Source organism: Akebia trifoliata, chromosome 15 (genome assembly GCF_017979445.1).
Source record: "Akebia trifoliata isolate Shusen 1 chromosome 15, ASM1797944v1, whole genome shotgun sequence".
NCBI lineage: Eukaryota > Viridiplantae > Streptophyta > Magnoliopsida > Ranunculales > Lardizabalaceae > Akebia > Akebia trifoliata.
Window position 1 is genome coordinate 3,564,623 of NC_141389.1, and position 22,090 is coordinate 3,586,712.

General features: G+C 32.9%; 2 protein-coding genes across 2 annotated transcripts in view; one reads left to right on the forward strand and one right to left on the reverse strand.

Moving 5' to 3' along the window:
* The window catches only part of LOC147383964 (alpha carbonic anhydrase 4-like), a 6,235-nt gene extending 238 nt beyond the window's left edge, over positions 1 to 5,997 (forward strand). Inside the window, exons 2-7 of the mRNA XM_086426239.1 lie at positions 1,543 to 1,768; positions 2,705 to 2,811; positions 3,544 to 3,646; positions 5,311 to 5,469; positions 5,555 to 5,608; positions 5,834 to 5,997. Coding sequence (XP_086282365.1) covers positions 1,543 to 1,768; positions 2,705 to 2,811; positions 3,544 to 3,646; positions 5,311 to 5,469; positions 5,555 to 5,608; positions 5,834 to 5,926 — 742 coding nt within the window. The 3' untranslated portion in view covers positions 5,927 to 5,997. The remainder of the gene's footprint in view (positions 1 to 1,542; positions 1,769 to 2,704; positions 2,812 to 3,543; positions 3,647 to 5,310; positions 5,470 to 5,554; positions 5,609 to 5,833) is intronic.
* A 1,322-nt stretch (positions 5,998 to 7,319) lies between these two features.
* On the reverse strand, positions 7,320 to 13,670 carry LOC147383965 (putative calcium-binding protein CML49). Its single transcript, XM_086424812.1, has 5 exons — positions 13,023 to 13,670; positions 9,148 to 9,194; positions 8,890 to 9,065; positions 7,765 to 7,783; positions 7,320 to 7,673 (listed from the first exon to the last, which is right to left on the reverse strand). Exons 1-5 carry the CDS (start codon positions 13,531 to 13,533, stop codon positions 7,569 to 7,571), a joined length of 858 nt encoding a protein of 285 aa, XP_086280938.1. The 5' UTR covers positions 13,534 to 13,670; the 3' UTR covers positions 7,320 to 7,568.
* Positions 13,671 to 22,090: the final 8,420 nt, after the last annotated feature.

Sequence of the window (22,090 nt, forward strand, 5' to 3'; positions counted from 1 at the left end):
TCCACAGTTCTACTATTGGTCTTCTGCTTACTTAAAGCCAGCCAGCAGAGATCAGAAAATCAGAAACAACACCACAATGTCCAACAACACCAACACCAATCTTTTTTTCCTTCTCTTCCTCACCATTTTCTCTCTATCATCTCTACTTCCACTCTGCAAATCTTCTCAATCTCATTTTGGTAATCTCCTCTTACTATAACATCATATGTTAACATTTATTTTTCTACCATTTTTGGTAAAATCCTTGGCTACTTTCAACCAATTTTTTTTTTTTCTTTCTACCCATTAAATTTTTTTAATTTTTTGAGATGGGTTTCATTTTATTTGAATCATCTTTTGCTCATCTATTATACCCCATCATTTTCTGTTTGTTCTTACATAAATGGTTTGCCCATCTTCATTCATATCTTAAGAGAAACAAAAAAAAAATGAAAATTTTCATGTTTTATCTAGATTTTATTTGTTCAAATCTTGATCTATTTCCTCTTTAGTGATTGTATCTGAGCTTGGTATCTTGATCTAAACCATGTCCAACTGGTTTTTGGCCCTGTGGGCTAATCCATTTTATATCAAATAATAATCAGATGAGTACCCATTTGTGTAATTTTTTAGTTCTTTATGGGTTTTTATTTTATTTTTAGGGTATTTTAAAATACCCCCCTGTTAAATTGGTGATATTAGATTTATACCCTTGCAAAATGGAAGATTAGGTTTGCGTTTTCTTGATAATTTAATGGTAATTTTTTTTAAATGCTCTTCAATTATTTAAATTATTAAATTTTGGAAAAAAAAAAAAAAATCTTTCATGGGTAAATCATCAAGAAAAAGCAACATTGACTTTCAGTCAAAGGGGTAAACCTAATATCACCAATTTAACAAGGTGGTATTTCTAAAACATCCTATTTTTAATTATTGAAATGGGTCTTCATGAATGTTTCTTTGATGTAGTTTACATTTATTTTATTTTTAATTATTGAAATGGGCTCTTCATGAATGTCTGAAAATAACCAAAAAAAAAAAAAAAAACTAATATCACCAATTTAACAGGGGGGTATTTCTAAAATACCTAATTTTTAATGATTGAAATGGATCTTCATAAATGCTTCTTTAATGTTATTGACATCTATTTTACTTTATTTTTAATTACTAAAATGGGTCCTTCATGAATGTCAAAAAAAAAAAAAAAAAAAAAAAAAGCTGATATCACCAATTTAACAGGGTACTATTTCTAAAATACCCTATTTTTAATGATTGAAATGGATCTTCATAAATGTTTCTTTAGTGTTATTGACATCTATTTTTCTTTATTTTTAGTTACTAAAATGGGTCTTTCATGAATGTCTGAAAATAACCCAAAAAAAAAAAAACAATATCACCAATTTAACAGGGTGGTATTTCTAAAATACCCTATTTTCAATGATTGAAATGGGTCTTCATGAATGTTTCTTTAATGTTATTGACATCTATTTTACTTTATTTTTAATTACTGAAATGGGTCCTCCATGAATGTCTGAATTTTTTTCAAAAAAAAAAAAAAAACAGAAGAACAGAAGATGAGCATGAATTTGTTTATTTGAGAGGGAGAAACAATGGACCAGATAAATGGGGTGAGATAAATCCATATTGGAAAGTTTGTGAGAATGGAGATATGCAGTCTCCTATTGATATTCTCCACCATGGAGTGCAAGTTATGCCCAACATGGGAAAATTAAAAAGGGACTACAAACTATCTCCTGCTACAGTGAAAAATAGGGGACATGATATCATGGTAAGTAATTATTACTCATCATAGTCACAAGTTCTCTATAGTTTTTTTTTTTCAATAAAGGTCTTGATTTGATTAATTCGCGTCTCTTTCAATTGAAATAATTTTTAAAATTTTGAAAAAAAAAATCACGAACTTTATGAATTAATCATAGTTTTATAAATTTATTTGATTAATAATAAATGCACGTGACAAAACATACGCAGTCAGTACGTGACAAGGGCATAGAACCGTTGATCTTGTCCTTGTGTATCCCGAAGAAAAAGATCTATGGTTTTGTGCCCTTGCCATGTCAACTGTGTATGTTTTGCGGTGTGGATTTATCACGGTTCAATTTATTTTGGATAAATTATACTTTCACCCCTTGTGATTTGACAATTGCACTTACCTCCCTAATAGTTATCTCAAACTGTTAAAAAATGATTTTTATTTTTTATAAAAAGATCATTTTACCTTTTTTAAAATATTATTTTTTTTGAAAAAAAATATCCTTGTGAAAAAAAAAGGATTCATGTGTAAGAGTGAATGGGCATTTTAATTATGGTTTTGAGATTTTATTTTTATTTGTTATTTTTGTAATAAAAATGAAAGAATGAGAGGGTAAAAAAGTAATAACATATGAATTTTAACACCGTTAGTAAAGGGGAGGTAAGTGCAATTATCAAAATGTTAGGGGATCAACATGAAATTACTCCAAACTACAGGGATCAAAGTGTAATTTAGATCGGTAAATCTGTTTTTAATGTGTTCAGAAACTTCATGGTAAGGAGATTTGAACTTAGATCTATGATATCATCACTTAAAGACTTTACCAACTAAGTTAGTCGGGATAATTCTATTTAATGTTATATTCAATAAATAAAATATTCATTTTTTTAAAATATTAATAAATATAAATTTTTCTAAATTATTTAGTGGAAATGTGTGTTTATTGATCAGGTGAAATGGAAAGGAGATGCTGGAACTATTAACATAAATGGTACTGATTATAGCCTAAAACAGAGTCATTGGCACTCTCCCTCTGAGCACACCTTCAATGGATCAAGGTATGTGTAAAATGCATTTTACTAATAAAAAATGGCCAAATATTTTGCAAAAATTACTAAATCAGTCATATATTTATTTATTTATGAAAACAGCCAAATACCCAATTTTGTAATTATCTTTTTTACAAAAACAGTTGTATGTATAGTCACATATGCTATTTATTAATTTAATCTTCATGTTAACCTGCACTCAACTCAAGGGTGTAAAGGTAAATTAATCACATTGTAAGGTAACCAATTTTTTAAAAAAAAGAAGGTATTTTAGAAACATCCCCTATACAATTGGTGATATTAGGCTTATCCCTTACAAAATGTAAGAATAGATTTACCCCCCTTGACTGAAAGTCAACATTATTTTTTCTTCATGATTTATAACCGTGAAAATTTGATATTTTCCAACTTTTGATTTAGTAATTGAAGTATTTAAAGAGCATTTTGAAAAGGAAAAAAAATCAAAATATTACCAGTAACAATGACTTACGGTTAAGGGTGTAAACTTAATATCATCAATTTTACAGGGGGTGTTTTTAAAATACTCTCAAAAATTATGAAAGTGGGTATGTGGTCAATTTAGTAAATATTGAAAAAACTTGTCTGACTCAATAATTTCTAGAAAATAAATCACTGTTTTAGAAATTTCCTCTAATTTTTTCTTCATTGATTCCTTGCTACTTTTGATAGTTTAGTCATTTTGATTGATTGATTGATTGATTTGTATATTTAATCATGCAGGCATGAGTTGGAGCTTCACATGGTTCATGAAAGCTATCATGGAAAGATAGCTGTTGTTGGAATTACCTACAAATATGGCAGACCAGATCCTTTCCTTACAAAGGTAGTTTTACTTCTTTTTTTTTTCCCAACTTTTCTAGCATGAACTTACATACATATTAGGGTTGCAACTTGCTCCGGTTCAAATCGAGATTCAAATCGGATCAAATCGATAGTTTTGGAGTGGTTTGGTTCAGTTTGGAATAAGTTGTAATTCGGTTCCATATTATGAAAATGAAGAATCGATTAATTTGATTCAATTCTCGGATCAAACTTGTACAGAACCGAATCAAACCCAAACCGAATCCCGATGCAATAAATAAATATATATGTATATAATAATTATTATGAAATATGTTAGGAGTAAGGAGATAGATTAGTGATCTTTTATGAATAAACTAAAAACTTTTTATGAATAGATTTGTGATTTATTTATGAAATTTTATGTTTGTTTTTTCATTAAAAAATATTACTTACAATTTATAGAATATTAACAATCCGTAGAATCGAATCGAATCAAAACAACTTTAATTCGATTTTGGTTGGTTTGGTTCTAATTAAAATTGGTTCGGTTCTAGTTCTTATTTAGTGGAATTGACCTATGTCAGTTTGGTTCCAATTTGACCTCAAATCGAATCAAGTTGCACCCTGATACATACATACATACATATGTGTAAACATATTATACCAAGTTATATACACCCACTAACCTAATTCTTTGGAATTAATCCAAGTACTTAAAAAAAAAATATATGTTATTTTGCAGATGAAATATTAGTAGAAATAAATCTAATTACTATCGATGTTACCTGTTCTACAATCTTAGAAATTGAGAATAATACAATATTGTAATCTGACTTACGATGTGCAAATAGTTGAATTGAACCAAGGCACAGACTCAGTCGTTTTCTTTAAAGATATTTCGAACTTCTGTAAAATTGGAGTAGTGCAAGCAGAATATGACACGTCGTCCCCCATGATACAGCGGCCCAATGTCAACTAATAAATCTTTTGTCTATTTCACCTTAGATAGGAATTGAACAACCAATGATAATCAAAGATGAAAACAAAAGGCATTAAGCGAGAATTTTTTTTACAACACAGAAAGTATAATAGACTTAGATATTCGTCAGAGAAACACTTTCCCCTAAGGTCAAACGAGTAGTTGATTTTTAATACCTTAATTAACATTAATGATACGTTAACAACAATTATGTAAGACCAAATGGTAAAAATAATAATTATTAATAATAAAAGGATAGAATTTTATCAAAGACACCTCACCGACTCGACTTGGTGTGTGTATTTGTTATTGAGTTGACTCGATGTAGAATTTTCCCCCTTGTGTTGACTTGGCGTGCACATGTGTGTGTTATTGAGTTGACTCGGTGTAAAATTTCCCTCCCGAGGAAAAAAAAAAAAAAAAAAACTTCTCTCCAAGAGTACACATTGTACTTTACCATTAATAAAAGAGTTGTGATGAATGCACACGGTTGGATAGTCAACTGACGTGACAAGGGGCACAGAACCATAAATCTTTTTTTATTGGGATACACTGCCCCTGTCACATCAGTCAGATATCAAAACCGTGTGCATATTCATCATTTTTGTTTTTAATAAAAAGTAGAAAGAGAAAAAAATAGTAATAATAAAATATAAAACTATTTATACTTGATTTTATTAAAATTAAAATGTATATAACCAACAGTAAATGTATTTTGTTTGTAGATAATACCCAACATAAATGAAATTGGAGCAGAAGAGATAGATGTGGGAGTCCTTAATCCTGGAAATATTAAGTTTGGTAGCAGAAAGTACTACAGATATATAGGCTCTCTTACTGTCCCACCATGCACAGAAGGTGTTATATGGACCATTATCAAGAAGGTCTCTCTCTCTCTCTCTCTCTCTCTCTCTCTCTTGTTACCCATTATTCCAATATATGTACTTTAAAGTTGCTTTCCTCTGTTAGGTAAGGACAGCTTCAAAGGAGCAAGTGAGAGCATTAAGAGATGCTGTTCATGATGTATGTATCTGACCGAATTGGGATTTTTTTTTTTTTTAAATTTTAATTTTTTTCTTACAATTGATGTGCTACCATGACCATCAGATTAGTTTATTTTCAACCATCTAAAAGTAGCTGATTAAATCAGATGGTCAGCATTAATCGGGCATAATAGGGTCTGGCACAAACATATATTTTACTTGGTTGAACTAATCAATTTTGCTTTGGTTTGGTTTGATCTTTCAGCATTGTGAAATAAATGCAAGGCCTCTTCAACAGCCAAAAGGAAGAACAGTATGGATGTACACTCCAAGGACAACAAATGGAGGTTCTGCTTAGCTTCACATTCACATAAAAATTAAGGCTCACCTCATATTACCTTTCTTATATCATGTTTTGATTGTTTCTTAGATATATATCACCTATTGTAGCAAAATAATTTGAACTAGGGAAGAAAAAAAATAACTTTATAGAGATATCAATTGGCTTTCAAGGCTCAAATAACCAATGTTGTCTTTGATATGAATTTCACATCTATCCGACAAATTCCACGACCAACTCTGAATGTGAATCACCTTCCCTAGAAAACACTATAATTGCCCAAATGTTTAAAATGAAAATCGATCATTCCCCGCTCTTCGGTTTGGTTGTATGGTACAATAGACAAAAGACAATCGAGGGGGCCAACCTTACATATGCATGAAATGATCCTGTGGCATAGGCATGGGATTCACCAGTATATATAGGGTGGTGTTCGGAGGCCCTAAATAGAGCCAAACATTGTGCCAATGTATGGGTTAGAAGTTTTGGACTAGACTGATTTTTTGTGAGGATGATCTCCATTGCTATACTCTTAACCCCATCAAAAGTGATTTACAAAAATCAAACGCTCCACGATTCTTCAACTTGTAAATTAGGGTTAGAAGTTTCGGAATGAACTGATTTTTGTGAGGATGATCTCTTCACCTATTTTGAAAATGTTTGGCTCTCTTTAGGGCATCCGAACACTTGTCCTAAAGAGAGCCAATCTTTTTTCAATATATGGTTTAGAAATTTCAGAATGGATTGATTTTTCGTGAGGATGATTGATGGTGAGAACATCATCCTAAAAAACCTCGACCCATTTTGAAACTTCTAACAATCCCATGGAAAACAGTTTACAAATAATTGACAGTGCTTCAACTTGTAAACTTGGGTTAGAAGTTTCAGATTGGACTGATTTTTTGTGAGAGTGATTTCCTCACTATAGAGTTAATCCTCACAAAAAAAAAAAAAAAAAAAAATCAGCTCATTCCGAAACTTCTAAATCATATATTGAAAATTGTTAGGCCCTCTTTAAGGCCTTCAAGTGCTCCCCATATATATATGAGAAGCACAAAGACTCCCCACCTTAAAACAAAGTCCTTGGAAAAAGAAAAAGAAAGAAAAGAAAACAAACCCATCAAGGATCACATATAGAAAACATTTTTATATGCTCTTCTTTACAATAAGATGAAAAGGGGATTGTACCTGAAATCATTTCGAAAAAAAGGATTCAGCTCGAACAGCAACCTTCCATGGGACATCCACCTAAAATCAAAGAAACAAATCTAAAAGAAATTCAAAATAATCTGCCAATGTACAAATTAAACACAAATCTCTGTTAATGTTCTTGTTAAAGGGGCATTGGAATCCTAGAAACATTTGAAGCTCTCTAAACTCCAAAGTGATTGATAAATTTAGAAAAAAAAACACACTAATGTGATCTCATTCCACTTAAAAAGAACCATACATAACTCAGAGGGGTACAGTGACCATAGTTACATTGATGTAACAAAATATTATTAAACATATTTGTTATGCTAAGGTGAAGAAACACAAATAAAAACCCCTAAAGTACATCAAGCACAAGTTATCTAACAAACATAGAGTCCGTCCTAAAGAAAAATGATCATGATCAAACATAAAAGGGTGCAACAAAGTGTATCACACTTTTTAGATCCTATGCAATAAGGAAGGGCAAGACGGTCAACATGAAAGTCTCGTAAGTGAAAGTTGCCGATCCAGAGTACATGGTATCCTTCTCCTTGAATTTTTCAGTGAGTCCCTACACGAATTATGTATATATAAAAAAAAAGTAAATAAAATGTAAATTAAGCTATTAAAATTGAAGTGAAACCTAAAAGAATAATAATTACCTTAACTGTGAGGCAGCATCTACATGACCAAGAACAAAAAACAAAATAAGTATAGAACCAAAAAATAAAAATAAATGATGGAATAGCAAAACTAGCCTGACATTAAATGCCTAATGTACCATCAATGAAAGAGTCGTGATCCAGAACGTTGTCACGTTCCTACTTCCTATAACAACGTTAGGTGTCTATGTGACATGTTTTATTAGAGTTTAAACACATTGGGCAGCGTGCACAGCTTGGTTAAGAGACCTAGGTGTTTTAAACTCCAACAAAAACATACCATGTAGACACCTTACCTTTATTATAGGAATGGGACACCGTTCAGTATCCAACCCTCAATGAAATTCTCAAATATATATATATATATATATATTTATTTATTTATTTAGGTCCTGTTCAAGGAACAATGCTGGGAGACAACGTTGCGAGACAAAATTTTTCCTATATGACTTAAAAGTTTTGGATTTAGCTAATTTTTTGTGAGGACGATCTCTATGGTGAGGAGATCATCCTCACAAAAAACCCGCACAATTTGAAAATTTTAACTTCATCAAAAGTGGTTTTAAATTGTGGACAGTCGACTTTATACCGTTAGTTTGTAAACCACTTTTGAAGGGGTTAGAAGTTTCGGATTGGGCTGATTTTTTGTGAGAATGATCTCCTCACACCATAGAGATCATCCTCACAAAAGAAAAGAAAAAAAAAGCCCAATCCAAAACTTTTAAGCCATATAAGACAAATTTTTTCTCCCTAGGGTTGTCCCTGAACGCTACCCTATTTATATATACTTTTTATTTTCTACATAAATTGTTCATTTTTCCTATGATTGTGAGCAAGGTTTAAAATATCGTATTGATTGAATGTTTTTGTTAATGAAAAAATCAATAGGATATCAATTGATACAAACCAATACATTCAATGTTTCATATCGGTTTCTACCGATACTGATATGTATCAGTCGATACATTACAATATTTTAAACCATGTTAGTGAGTATTATCATTCGATTGTAGTGTTTGTTGGAATTAGTATTAGAATGTCTTAAATATCTGAGAAATGCTGATGATGTGCACTGCCAATATTACTTTCCGAAATGAAAATGTAAGATTGGAAATTGAAACATACTCGATGAAGTTATCATATTCAATGGCCTTGCTTTTACCACCGGTTTTATCAAATTTGGAGACAAGCAAATCCAAGATAACTGGAGAGACGGCAAATCCAAGGCTCATAAGTGCTTCTCGCAATTCCAAGGAGTCAATTTTCCCACTCCGATCCCTATCGAACCTCTCAAATATTGACTGCAAGATATTATAATCATAAATCCCGACCACGAACAAAAAAAATTATGTAAGAACACAAGTCAATAATTCTTGGACGTACCCTCCAATTCTGCAGACTGTAAAATAATGAAGTGAACTCCTTGGGTCCTGTGGTTTTTTGTAATTAAAAGAAAAAAAATAAAATAAAGTAAATTAGTAACAAACAACATTTTACTTGGAAAGAGAAACATTTTTAATGCTTTATTTGATTTGCAGCATGTAGTTTTCTCAAAATATTTTCACATTGAAAATATTTTTTTCTGAAATTACAAGATGAAGACCAAATATGGGGAAATTAGAATATCTTTTAGCCAAAATCATAAAATCAAAACATAAAACTAAAAGGAACAAAAACTCAATGGTTGGATCATCTGGTCATAGTATGACATGCACTCCAACTGTGCTACCTATAAATAGTTTAATAATTTTTTAATTCAATTCAGATCTAAAATTTTCTGAAATTGACTTATTTTCCACATAACTGCCTGAATTTTTTTCCCTCCAAAAAGGATGGGTAACCAAGTGAGAGTATCTTTTTTTGGCATTGAAAATATCAAGACCCAAAAAATGCTGAGGGATGGGTCTTGGGTTGGAGACACTATTTTTGGACTCCACTACCCAAAACAACAGTTGGGAGGGCATTGATAGAGGTATGGGTATTGCGTTGGAGTTGCTCTAAGAAGTGTTCGAGAACAAAATTCAAAAGACCACAAATGCCCCACATTTATAATTACCACATAGTCACCAAGTCAGGGTTCGAGAATAAGTCGACATGGAAAAAAAAAAATCGGAAAAAAAATAGATATAGATCAGGAAAAAATCGAGCTAGGGTTTAGGGTTATGTAATTATTTCTAACAGGTGGTGTTATCACATTATATCATCAACCTCATATTAACTTACAATAATAACTCACTAAACACTATATTGAGTATAGTTCTAAAACATATTCAAGGTTTATATTATACCTATCAAAATCAATGTCATCCTTATTTGCCTCATCATCATTATATTATGCTTTATCCGGGGGAGGGGGGGAGCCAGGATTTTCTTATAGTGGGGCAAACTATGGTTAGTTGTATAGTTGAAGAACTTGAAGATGAATGGTTTTAGGGAGAAATTCAGAGGTTATTGGTTAGAAGTTGAAGAAAAGGTTGTTTAGGTCATTTCCAATTAGTATATGAGAAGGCCCGGTCAAGAGGCAATGTCATCAACAAAAATTAGAGGGAGGTGAGTGTGTGGGGGCAAATGGGGAGAGAGGTGAGGGAGTGGGGACAAATGGGGCGTGTAATTAGTTGAAAATATAGGGGTGTCTCAAAGTTCTCTGGGGGCAATTGCCCCCACCAGCTCCTTACTAGCTCCGCCCCTGGCTTTATCGGTAAAATGGTTACAATCATCTTCATCAAGGTCATATCCTCTTATTAGTGCATCAAAGTCATTTAAAAAATAAATAATCTGATTTAATCGTAAAGATCATGATCTAATCATGAAGTTCGTGATTTAATCATAAAATTTACAAAATATTGTGTCTTATTGAAAAAGTAGTGATTAAATCGGTGAATGTAAAAATTATGATTTAATCACGACTTTTTAAATAAGTCAGAGAGTGGTGAAGGGTGATTTTTGCCTAAATGACTAAAATTACAATCCCTAGATTCCTATAACCACATAAGTTAATTTACTAAAATTACAAAATATCCTCTTATATTATACTCAAAATCACTATAGATAATATTTTCTTTTAAATTACCAAAAAGCCCTTACAATATATTAAAGGGTAACACGTGTTATAGAATTAGATCATCTATCTAAAAATTTTAAAATAATTTTTTCAAAGTAAAAAATATAAGAAATTTAATCTTGCATAAATTCTAATTTTTGTGATCCATCTACTAATACCAAATAATGGAATAAATTAGGACTGCCAGATCATTTGTGGATCAACCATGATCCAATCCAATAGAATAGGTCCAATGCATGCAAATTACATTATAATAATTTTTTTAAAGTATGTAAATTATATTATATATTTTGCTTAAATATAAGAAGTTTATTTGTACTTTTGTATATCAAAAAATTGGATTTGATCTAAACAATCCAATTGTTATCAAATCAGATTTGGATCTAATATGGAGATCCAATAAAAAACCCGTCAAATCTAATTCAGACCCGATCCATTGGCAGTCCTACATTATACAATAAAATTCTTTTCACCTCATTTCACACTTTCCTGACGTGGAGGTGCGCACAGAAACATAGATGCTTTTCACATGTATCTCAATGCAAAAGATCTATGATTCGTACACACCTCCATGTCAGGTAAGTGCAAAATGAGGTCATTTAGTATAATTTGATCATAAAGTTGTAAGAAATAAAAGCAACGCAGTTATAAGGGATGGAAAGTTGACTAGAGTACTAGACTATCCATCAATCATTATTGAATGAATTATCCATTTTCGTCAAACATAAAAAATAGGATAAAATATCTGTGGTTCCTACTCACTTCTGCGACAGAAATGTCCCCATGATTAGGGGTGGCAATGGGTCGGGTTGAGGTAGGGGTATTTTGAAAATTTACCAAACCCAAACCCAGCCCATTTATAAATAGGTATACCTGACCAAACCCATATATAACCTATGTAATAAAATTCTAATCTTTATTGAAAAAAATAAGTTTCATTTCCACCACCAAAAATAAAATATCATTATTAAAAATAAAATCACACAACCGTAAACTAAGTTCAATGGTGAAAAATAACTTTCTTTTGAAAAAAATTTCCAAAATTCGTAGAATATTTTCCTGTACAACCATATGGCATCAAATCATGTTTTAGATGCCATAAGGTGATGTGGTCAGAAAACATAAGGAAAGTGTTTTTCAATATTATTATTATTATTTATTATTATTATTGGCTAAGTAAAGCGTATTTCATTATCACATTAGATATACTAGTCTTACTTGGTAAGATCTTAAATCTTACTAAGGGTCATTTTGCCTCATACATTTTGTCAATATTAGAAATCAAACACTACATACCTCTAGATTTTAATGAAAAGAATGGAGGAAAAAAATATACATATAAATAAATAACTTATTAGGAAATGTGTTTTTTCTTTCCCAAACTAAAGCTTAATCATTTATTAATTTAAAAATATCTTAAAACTCCATTTATTATATCTTATAGAATTTGATTTAAAAAAAATTATGAAAAATTCTAGAAAATTTTAGGAAAAAAAATTATTAATTTATAAATTCTTAAGTAATTGTTAATATATTTAAAATTACACGTTAACGACAGAATAATTAAACGGGTTAGGCGGGTTGGCGACCAGAACCCATCCAACCCATTTAATAATCATGTTAGACGGGTTAACACTATTATGACCCAAACCCAATCAGACTTGACCCAAACCCACTAACTTCGTGTGAGATTGCCAACCCATGATGTGCACAACTCTGACAAAATATAAAAGCGGTAAATGATCACCAGACAGGACTGGGAGTTGCTAACATGCGCCTGAGAGTTTCCTAACTTTCCTAATCCCATAAGATCGTGCGGCTCACGTTAGACTCACCCCTTAATTAAGACTACCACTGGAATTCATTGAGCGCCTCTTCAGCACTAATTTTGGTATCGTTATCACCAGCGCAAATTAGACTATCGCTACATATTCCGCTAACGTACACACCTCATTTCCCCTTCCACCGCCCTAACGTAAATTCCTTATGCGTATCTTCAGTTCTAATTTCGGTATCGTAACAACCAGTGCAAATTAGACTATCTCTGCATATTTCGCTAACGTGCACACCAACCAAATACCCAAACCCTAAAAAAGAAGAAGCAAGATCAAGAGCACGTTAGCCTATGCTAACATGCGCACTTTAATCTTCCCCAAAAAATCTAAATAGGGCTTAAAAAAAAAGAAAAAAAAATTACCGATCTTTCTGGTGTTGGAATTGGTGAAGTGGTACATGAGAAGATGAACAGTTCTGAGACTAAAACTCTGATTATAAGAAGATAAAGCCCTCTGCAACTCTTTATCATCTATAAAGCCGCTCCCATCTTGATCCGCGATCTGAAAACAAGCCACAATACTCGGATCCGTCCCTGGTGGGAACGCTGAAGGAACCAAAGAAGCAAATGGACTCCCATACGGTGCTGAACCGGCAGTAGGATAACCTCCCTGTCCATGTTGTGGGTTTGAACCGGTTTCGTATTTGTGTTTTTGGGGTTTCTCTCCTGGTGCAGAGGAGTGTGATGATGGTGCGTAAGGTGCCGATACCGCACCATAGGGAGAACCACCAGGTGGAGGGGCTTGTCCGTATGGTGGTTGTTGTTGTTGTTGTTGTGGTGGCGCACCGTACGCTGATGGGTTGTATGGTTGCGCCACTGGTGGCGCACCGTAGCCGTATCCTTGTGGTGGTCCTTGTGGTGGGTAACCTGCCATATTGGTTTTTTTTTTTCCTTCGAAGAGTTCAGATGGAGATGGAGATGGAGATGGAGATGGACTGTGGTGACAGAGAAACACGGTTTGGTTTTTGCAGAAGTAAAGGAGGGGTATTTATAAAATCACCCCACGAATTAATAAGGCCAACCCACAGTAGCTGAATTATTTTGAAGATATTTATGAATGTGTCACCAAGAAAATACAATATCCAATTAACCCCTTATATATTTTTTTTATAATACCTTATCTGCCTGATAAGAATTGGAATGAGATTTTATTTAGAGTAATAATGTATGCACACGTTGTAGGAGGTGGTTGGGTAAGCAGCTAACGTGGCAAAGGTACATAATCGCACATCGTTTTTCTTACGTGTCCCGTTGAAAAAGATTTATGACTCTATATCATTGTGTCACGGTTGTATTCTTTCGAAACGAGGTCGTGCGACGTTTACAATGATAGTATGCAAGTAAATCTGTCAAAATAGCTCACACACACAAAACGTAGTTAGCAATACAAAAGAACGGAAACAATATGAGATAAAGTCTGAATGCAATTTTATTAATATAGTATGTAATTACACGAAATAACACATTACAAAAACAAATAAGATATATTACTAACAATTAGTAATCTACTACACACGGGACGTCACGTAGTTTGGGTGAGGATTCAAAGTCAATATGGATGTAGGTCGAAGATTTTCTAGATTTTCAGAAGGAAATGTCAAAAATAGAGGTCGGTCATATTCTTTTATTACAAAAATACCACTAAACTAATAGATATATCTTGACACGAGACTAATATGACTTTATATGTGAGACTTACATAAATATACATGGATGCTCCTAGGTAACTTTGAGACAAATTGCACCTAATTCTAGGTGTCGTAGTGCATGACTTTCACACCTTGTCACATCAACTCGTATGCATTCATCACGATTCTTTTATATAGGATATAGGTCTTGGAACATGTGTATTTCTAAATTAATTAAAATTAAAATTAAATAATAAATTTTAACTTTCTTTCTTATTTTAAGAAGGATCATAAAAATACCAGATTTTGAGAGAGAGAGAGAGAGAGAGAGAGGAAAGAAAAAGATTTGTTCCAGGTTGGAAATAAGGTTACCTATGAGAGAAGACCAAAGTCAAGGGTTATGTCATCGAGTTTGTAAACAGGGAGGATATTCTAATATATTTATATTAATTATTAATTCTTCAAAAGGCAAAACGTGAATCACACTTTTTAATACGTGGCATTATTTGAGGCACGTCTCTTTGTTCAAGGTGGCGCTCCCTTATCAACAATAAAATGTTGGAAAATGCTGCAATGACACAAAGTGTTTACTGCGATTCTCACAAGTCTGACGTGGGATGTGTACATAACCATTGATGTGTTTCCTCGCGATACGAGCAAAAACCATCTACTGTTATATATGCATCTCCACGTCAAAATTGTGAGAATCACAGTAAAGCCTGTGTCACCCCAGCAAACATCGGATCCGGAGTTGAATTCTAACCCAATACCCGTCGGGAGTCAAAAACCACAAATTGAAGAACCATTGGAGGTTGATCCTTGTTTTCAACATTTTAAATAGGCAATATTTAAAATAAAATATAAATGAATTAAGTATAAGACTTTATTATTCATAAGCAAGGTACTTGGTTAAATTACCATTTTGTGAGTTGAATTTGACGAATTTACAATCTCGACAAACTGTTCATTTTAATTATTAAAACGTGAACGTGAAAAAATCGCTCGACAATCTATTCATTTTAATTACCAAAATGTGACCTGAAAAATTGTAGATTTTTCAAGTTACGAGAACTAGTAGGTTTAAAGCGAAAAACTTGTTGGTTTTCTGCCAAAGTGTCAATCTAGCTAAAAGTAGCAAACCTACAAGATGGTTGTGAGTGATAGTCCCACATCGAACTAAAATCCAATCCATAGAAACTTACATCGAATTAGGGCTGTCAATGGATCGGACCAAACCTGAAATTCAATTTGATAATTTTGGGTTTGGATTCCGATAAGGATCCGATCTGATGAGATTTCAATCTGATATCTTATTGAATTAGATCTTGATCAACCATGTCTTGATTCGATAAGGTTCTGATCCAATTATAAGTTAGAAAATATATAAATTATATTATATTTTTGTTGAGATGTATGAAGTTTATTTAGATTTTGTATATAAAATCGAGTTTGGTCTAATCAAGACCTGATCCGATTGTTAATGGATCAGATCTGGATGTTAACATTGAGTTCCAATAAATAACCCGATCCAATAGGAGTCCGATCCGATTCTGATTGGATCAGTACCAAATCAACCCCAAATTAAAATTATAGAAGTCACACCACCCACACCTACACACAATCACCCACCCCCACCTTCTTCTCTCATAATCATTATTTATGTTACACTTCCTAACAACTACACCAAAAATCTCCAATAAATTAAATACCAAATTTCAAAACTATAATAAAAGAGTCGTGATATTTTGACGCCTCCCTCTGACATAAGCCCCTATCACAGAACCTTCGATCATTTACCTTGGGATACACAAGAAAAAGATTTACGATTCTACATATCCCGGGGCAAATGATCTACGATTCTGTGATGGGGGCGTGGGGGGCATATGTCAAAGGGGGGGCGGGGGGTCAGAAAATCATTATTCATTATAAAATACAAGAAGGTTAGTTGACTTGGGGATTCTTAGATAAAGGGGGGAGACTTAGCCCAGGTCCCATGCATGCCAATTGGGTGTGTTGAGAACATGGGCTCACATGCAGTGTGCGAGATGTGTATGAACCAACATGTAAGCCACCAAAAAAATTAAGAAACCAGTTGAGGTTGTGAGCTGTTTGGTTTGACCCATAGAGCCCACTATGGCACGACACAATGTCATTGATGCTAAAGTAGAATTTTTAAAACATAATTGGAATATAATCTCTCATGCCTATGTCTACCTTATAAATACATGTATTTTTTTAATAATAAAAAAACCACTTTTTTGACTAAGTTAACGAGTAAAGTTTCATGACCGCCCATGTGGCATCCAAAAACATGATCGAACGTCACATAGATGCAAACCAAAAAAATTTAAGAACATTAAAAAAAAAAGTCTTTCATAGTTGGATTTTCAATTTAAATTCGAGAATTTGATGGCTGTTCATTTTCTAAGTCTTGGATCAAGTCAAAAAAAAAGTGTTGAGGTGTTATTTGGCCATAATGAAAGTCCACATGGCCTGACGACCTTCGATAGTGGTCTAATTCTTTTTGTAGGAAATATAAGAGAGAAGTAAGTTAGAGAATATAAAGTATGTGACAAAACTTAATTTAATCATGGATTGTGTTCATCAATTATTAAAAAAGTTACAGAATCAAAGATTTAGAGATGGTATAAGATGCAAAGTCAGCATCTCATTCACCACAAGTTAGAGTATTGTTTCTATCATAAGACTTTAGAATATAATATAACATATAAAGAGGGTATTTGAAAATAATGAAAAATCAAGTCTTTTGCCTTGAGGTCTTATGTGAACCATGGTTTCAAAACTCATCTAAGTCATCTCGATATCAGGTATGAACAAGATGGACAAGTCAATTTTTCAAATGAGATTTAATACCTCTTGTGCATTTTTTAAAATTTTGAACTAGACATCTCAAAAGTATCAGAAAACTTGTTCAAGATGACTCGGTGTCTGGCATGGACGAGACAAGAGGAGATGCGAAACCAAATTTTAAAACCATGATGTGGACATGTTATTATTAGATAAGAATTTTCTACCCTTGAATGACTTTTTGTAAGTTTTTCAAAGGTTGAGTTGTAGTTGCAAGGTTTGACATGCTAATGAGTTTCCAAAAAAGTTAGATCTTGAGGGTGGGTTAGCTGGAATCTTATTTGTTTGTTTTGGGACTCATATTGAGATTAGAGTCCAACTAGCCTCACTAAGATAGCGAGGAAATAAAAAGGCCTTACTAAGTCTCATCCACCGTCAAAAGGACCTCGAGATTTGTAAAGCCTTCTACCTCACTATAATAGTAAGGAAAGGGTTTCTCTTGAGATTATCAATTCTATGACATTTGCAATTTCTCTTCTCAACTTTTATCGTTTGCCTTTCATGCGATGGCACGTGATGTAGATGAAAATCATCGATTTTTTAAATCCATTTTCTTCATTAAGGGACTATTCTTTTTTATAGATGGGGATGGTTTAATTTTGGATAGTTTTTTTTTTTTTTCTTTTTCGGGAATAACTTGGAAAGCACATGTTCTTTTGTTTGTTGGGTCATTTAACATTTTGGGTCTTCATTGGTGTGTTTGTTGTTTTACTGATATTGAAGAATGTGTTTGGTTCAAAAGGAAAACTTCTATAAAGACAAACACCTAAAAAAACCTTAACCTAATTTTTCAATTTACATAGGATAAAGAAGAATTAAATTAATATTGTCTAAGATAACAATTTGTAATTATATATTGAGCACTTTCCACTATATTTTTTGTATTGTAGAGGTAAGATACACACTTTATTTACAAGTTTGAATACCTCATCCATTGGTATTTAAGGGTCCAAAGAAAGAGAGATTAAAAAAAACGATTGAAAAAAAAAGTTAGGTTGTTATATTTTTATACCTCAATCGTAGATCTAGTCTTGATTTAGCAGCTCAAAATTGTTGTTTATATATATATGTATTTGTTTTGGCTGGCCACACGTACTACCACTCTGTACTGTGCAGGCATTTAAATATAGCTTTGTGGAAGGGCACATAGAGATTTGAAGTCAGGACTTGGGGAGTACACACAATCCTTCCTTACCATCTCAGTTGGCCCCTGATGGGTTGATTCACGTGTATATATGTATGTATGTGATTTGATGATTACATGATTCCAAGATTCAATTGGTATATTTATTGAACATTAACGAAAATCACATGAATACATATTTATATATATGGGAGTGGTTCGACAGCCCTAAAGTTTGCCAAGTTTGATGCCAAACATTTTTTGTAAATCACTTTTGATGGGGTTAGAAATTTTGGAATATGCTGATTTTTTGTGAGGATGATCTCTACGGTGAAGAGATCATCCTCACAAAAAATCAGATCATTTTGAAACTTCTAACCCTAGTTTACAAGTTGAAGAATCGTGGACTGTCTAATTTTTGTAAATCACTTTTGATGGGGTTAGAAGTTTTGGAATTGGCTGATTTTTGGTGAGGATGATCTCCTCATCATAGAGATCATCCTCACAAAAAATCAGCTCATTCCAAAGCTTCTAACTCATATTTTGAAAAATGTTTGGCACCAAACTTGGCAAACTTTAGGGCTACTGAACCGTCCCCTATATATATATATATATATATATATATATATATATATATATATATATATATATATATATATATATATATATGGGTCAGGATCAAGGGCCATATGAAAAAACATATGTAAAAACAATGTAACATTAATAAATTTTCAAAATATAGGTTAGAAGTGTCGGATTGAGCTGATTTTTTGTAAGGAGGATCTCTATGATGGGAAGATCATACGAAAAAAAAAAAAAATCAGTCCAATCTGAAACTTCTAACCCCATTAAAAGTGATGTAGAATGTGGACCGTCGATTTTTTGCCAACTTTTATCAATAATTTGTAAATCACTTTTGATGGATTTAGAAGTTTCTGATTGAGCTGATTTTTTGTGAGGATGATCTTCTCATCATGGTGACCATCGTTGCAAAAATCAGCTCAATCCAAAATCTCTAACCCATATTTTGAAAAACCATTGTTTTTTCATATGGCCCTTGAACCGCCCCCTATATATATATATATATATATATATATATATATATATATATATATATATATATATATATATATATGGGAGCGGTTCAGCGGCCCCAAAGTCTTCCAAGTCTCGTGCCTAGGTTTTTGCGTCGTTAGATTATAACGTATCCGACGGTTCAGCGCTAATGTTACGCTTTTATTATAAAACGTATGGTATTTATAATCGGTTCCCTCAAATCTTATATTATTTTCTTTTAACTCCCTCTCGCTTATCAAATCACTTCCCTATCTCTTCGATCCATCTTCTTCGTTCAAACAGAACGAACGTCTGTAAACCTTTCTCTTCGAAGATCTCTCAACCAACGAACCATCCTTTCTCTCTCTCTCTCTCTCTCTCTCAGTCAAGCAAGTTTTAGATCGAACGCATCTCGTCGTCCTCAGCCCTCTCTCGCCATCGCCGTCAGTCCATCTTTCTTCGCGCTCTTACTCTCTCTCTCAGCCCTCTCTCTCTCAAGTTTTAGATCCTCCACTCCCGAAACTTCTCGTCGTGTTCGGACCTCTCTCGTCGTCGCTGGCTGTCGCCGTCAATCCGACTCTGACTTAGATTATAAGTGGGTTTTTTATAATTGGGGATGTTAATGTGTTACTGTTAGTGGGTTTTGTCCAATTTTGATTAGTATAAGCTTGAATTTGAGTTCTTATGATTGCTTTAAGGGGGGTGAAATCTGGAATAATTGGAAGGTAGTCTTCTGATTTTTTCGTAAGTGGGTTTGTTATAATTGGGCTTATTATTGTGTTTCTATTAATGGGTTTTGTCAAATTTTGATTAATATAAGCTTGAGTTTGGGTTCTTATGGTTTGCTTGAAGGGGTATGGAATCTGGATTGATTCTAAGGTAGATTTCTGGTTTTTCTGTAACTGGGTTCATTATAATTGAGGATATTAATGAGTTTCTATTAATGGATTTTGTCCAATTTTGACTAATACAAGCTTGAGTTTGGATTCTTATGGTTTTATTTGAAGGTGGATGGAATCTGGATTGATTTTAAGGTTGTTTTCTGATGTTTCTGTTAGTGAGTTGGTTATAATTGGGGATATTAATGAGTTTCTGTTAACGGATTTTGTCCAATTTCGACTAATGCATGCTTGAGTTTTGGTTCTTCTGGGTTTATAATTGTTTGATTCTCTTGCAATGAATTACCTTCTTATATATATTGGGCATTAACTGTGGGATAAATGATTGTTTCTGCTATGGCTGAATTATTTGTCTGCTATTTCTAGTGATGTCTGATAGCCATGTGCACATCTATGTGTTAAACATCGTATTTAAGTGTTAATATAGGCTTCAAAAACAAGTTAGAGTAACTTATTGTTGCATACCTTCGCATATTGAAAACCAGAGTATCAGTAGGGCTTTTTATAGTTACATGCAATACATATTTTTGAGCTTACTGATACCATGATACGGATAATCCTTGAGAATAGGAATGCTATTTGTTTTTGGTTATTTTTGGTCTTTCAAAAACTGTAATTTGGTGGTGGTTTTGGTATATGGTTCATGTAGTGATGTTCTCGTTGGAGAACTTATTATGGCTATACAACGATTGTATTCATCTGATGATGGTGTACATATTCATCTGATTGAAACAATAAATCCTTGTAGAGCCATGAAATCATGGATTCAAATGCATATTTATCTTATTATAGGAAGGGTGTATACTCATTTATGTAGGCATATATGGCTTGTTAGTGCAACTAGAAGGTGGGGAAGAGTTGTATAGTTAGCATTTCAATGTGAAATCATTCTTTCTTCATGTAACCACCTTATTTTCTTACTTCAAACTCTCTGGTAATATCATAACCATTGTTTGCACTACCATCATCTGTTGAGAATTGAGGTTTAATCCTAGTTTTGATTTCTAATGAAGGCATAGAAAGGTATACTACTATATATACCTTTAATTATGGCTTGCATTACTATTGGCATTGGAAGGTATGTTTTATAATTTTTAAGTGCCTACCCCTGATTCAAGCAAATATTGGATTGCATGTTCTTGTGAGGAGCTTTTCAAGACTGGTCTGGAACCTAAAAATGTTGATAAGGTCTGTTTTTCTTGTTAAAATAACTCGTTTTATACTTTTTGAACATGAATTATGGCTGAATGTAGGAAGTGAAGTTTGGTTGGAAGTTTGTGTTTCTTATGTACTTTAGTTTTTTGGCTTTCTTAGTTGAGAGGGCACCCTTGATGGGTTAGTAACAAATTATAGACAAATGAATTGTGATCAGGGGTCTTGAGGTTGTGGTTTAAAGATCATTGCAATCTATATGAAGACGAGGTGACTCTTTAATCCTTGTACCATCTCAAGAAAAAGCTATTAAGGTATGCAGTGATATTGTTCTCGTCTTTTGTAGTTCTTATTGCTTGTTTCTATTGTCTTTGACTTAGACTATTCTTTTCCTCATCCATCTCATTTGTTTTTCATGATGTAATCTTTTTTTAAAGCTGACACCAAAATTTGGGATAAGGCTCTGATGATGATGAATTTTGTTAAAAGGGATATTGTTCTCATCTTTCCTTGTTTTATGGATTGGCCAAATATTGTGAAGGGTCCATTTTTTGTATCTATGCTTAAGTGAAGATTTAGACTCATATTTCATATATTGTGTTTATACAGATTGTGTTATATACTGGATTGGCCAAAGACTGTTTGCTATATATTGTGTTTCACTCAAGGCACCTCTCAGCACGCTCTTCATAGTTGCGGTATGCT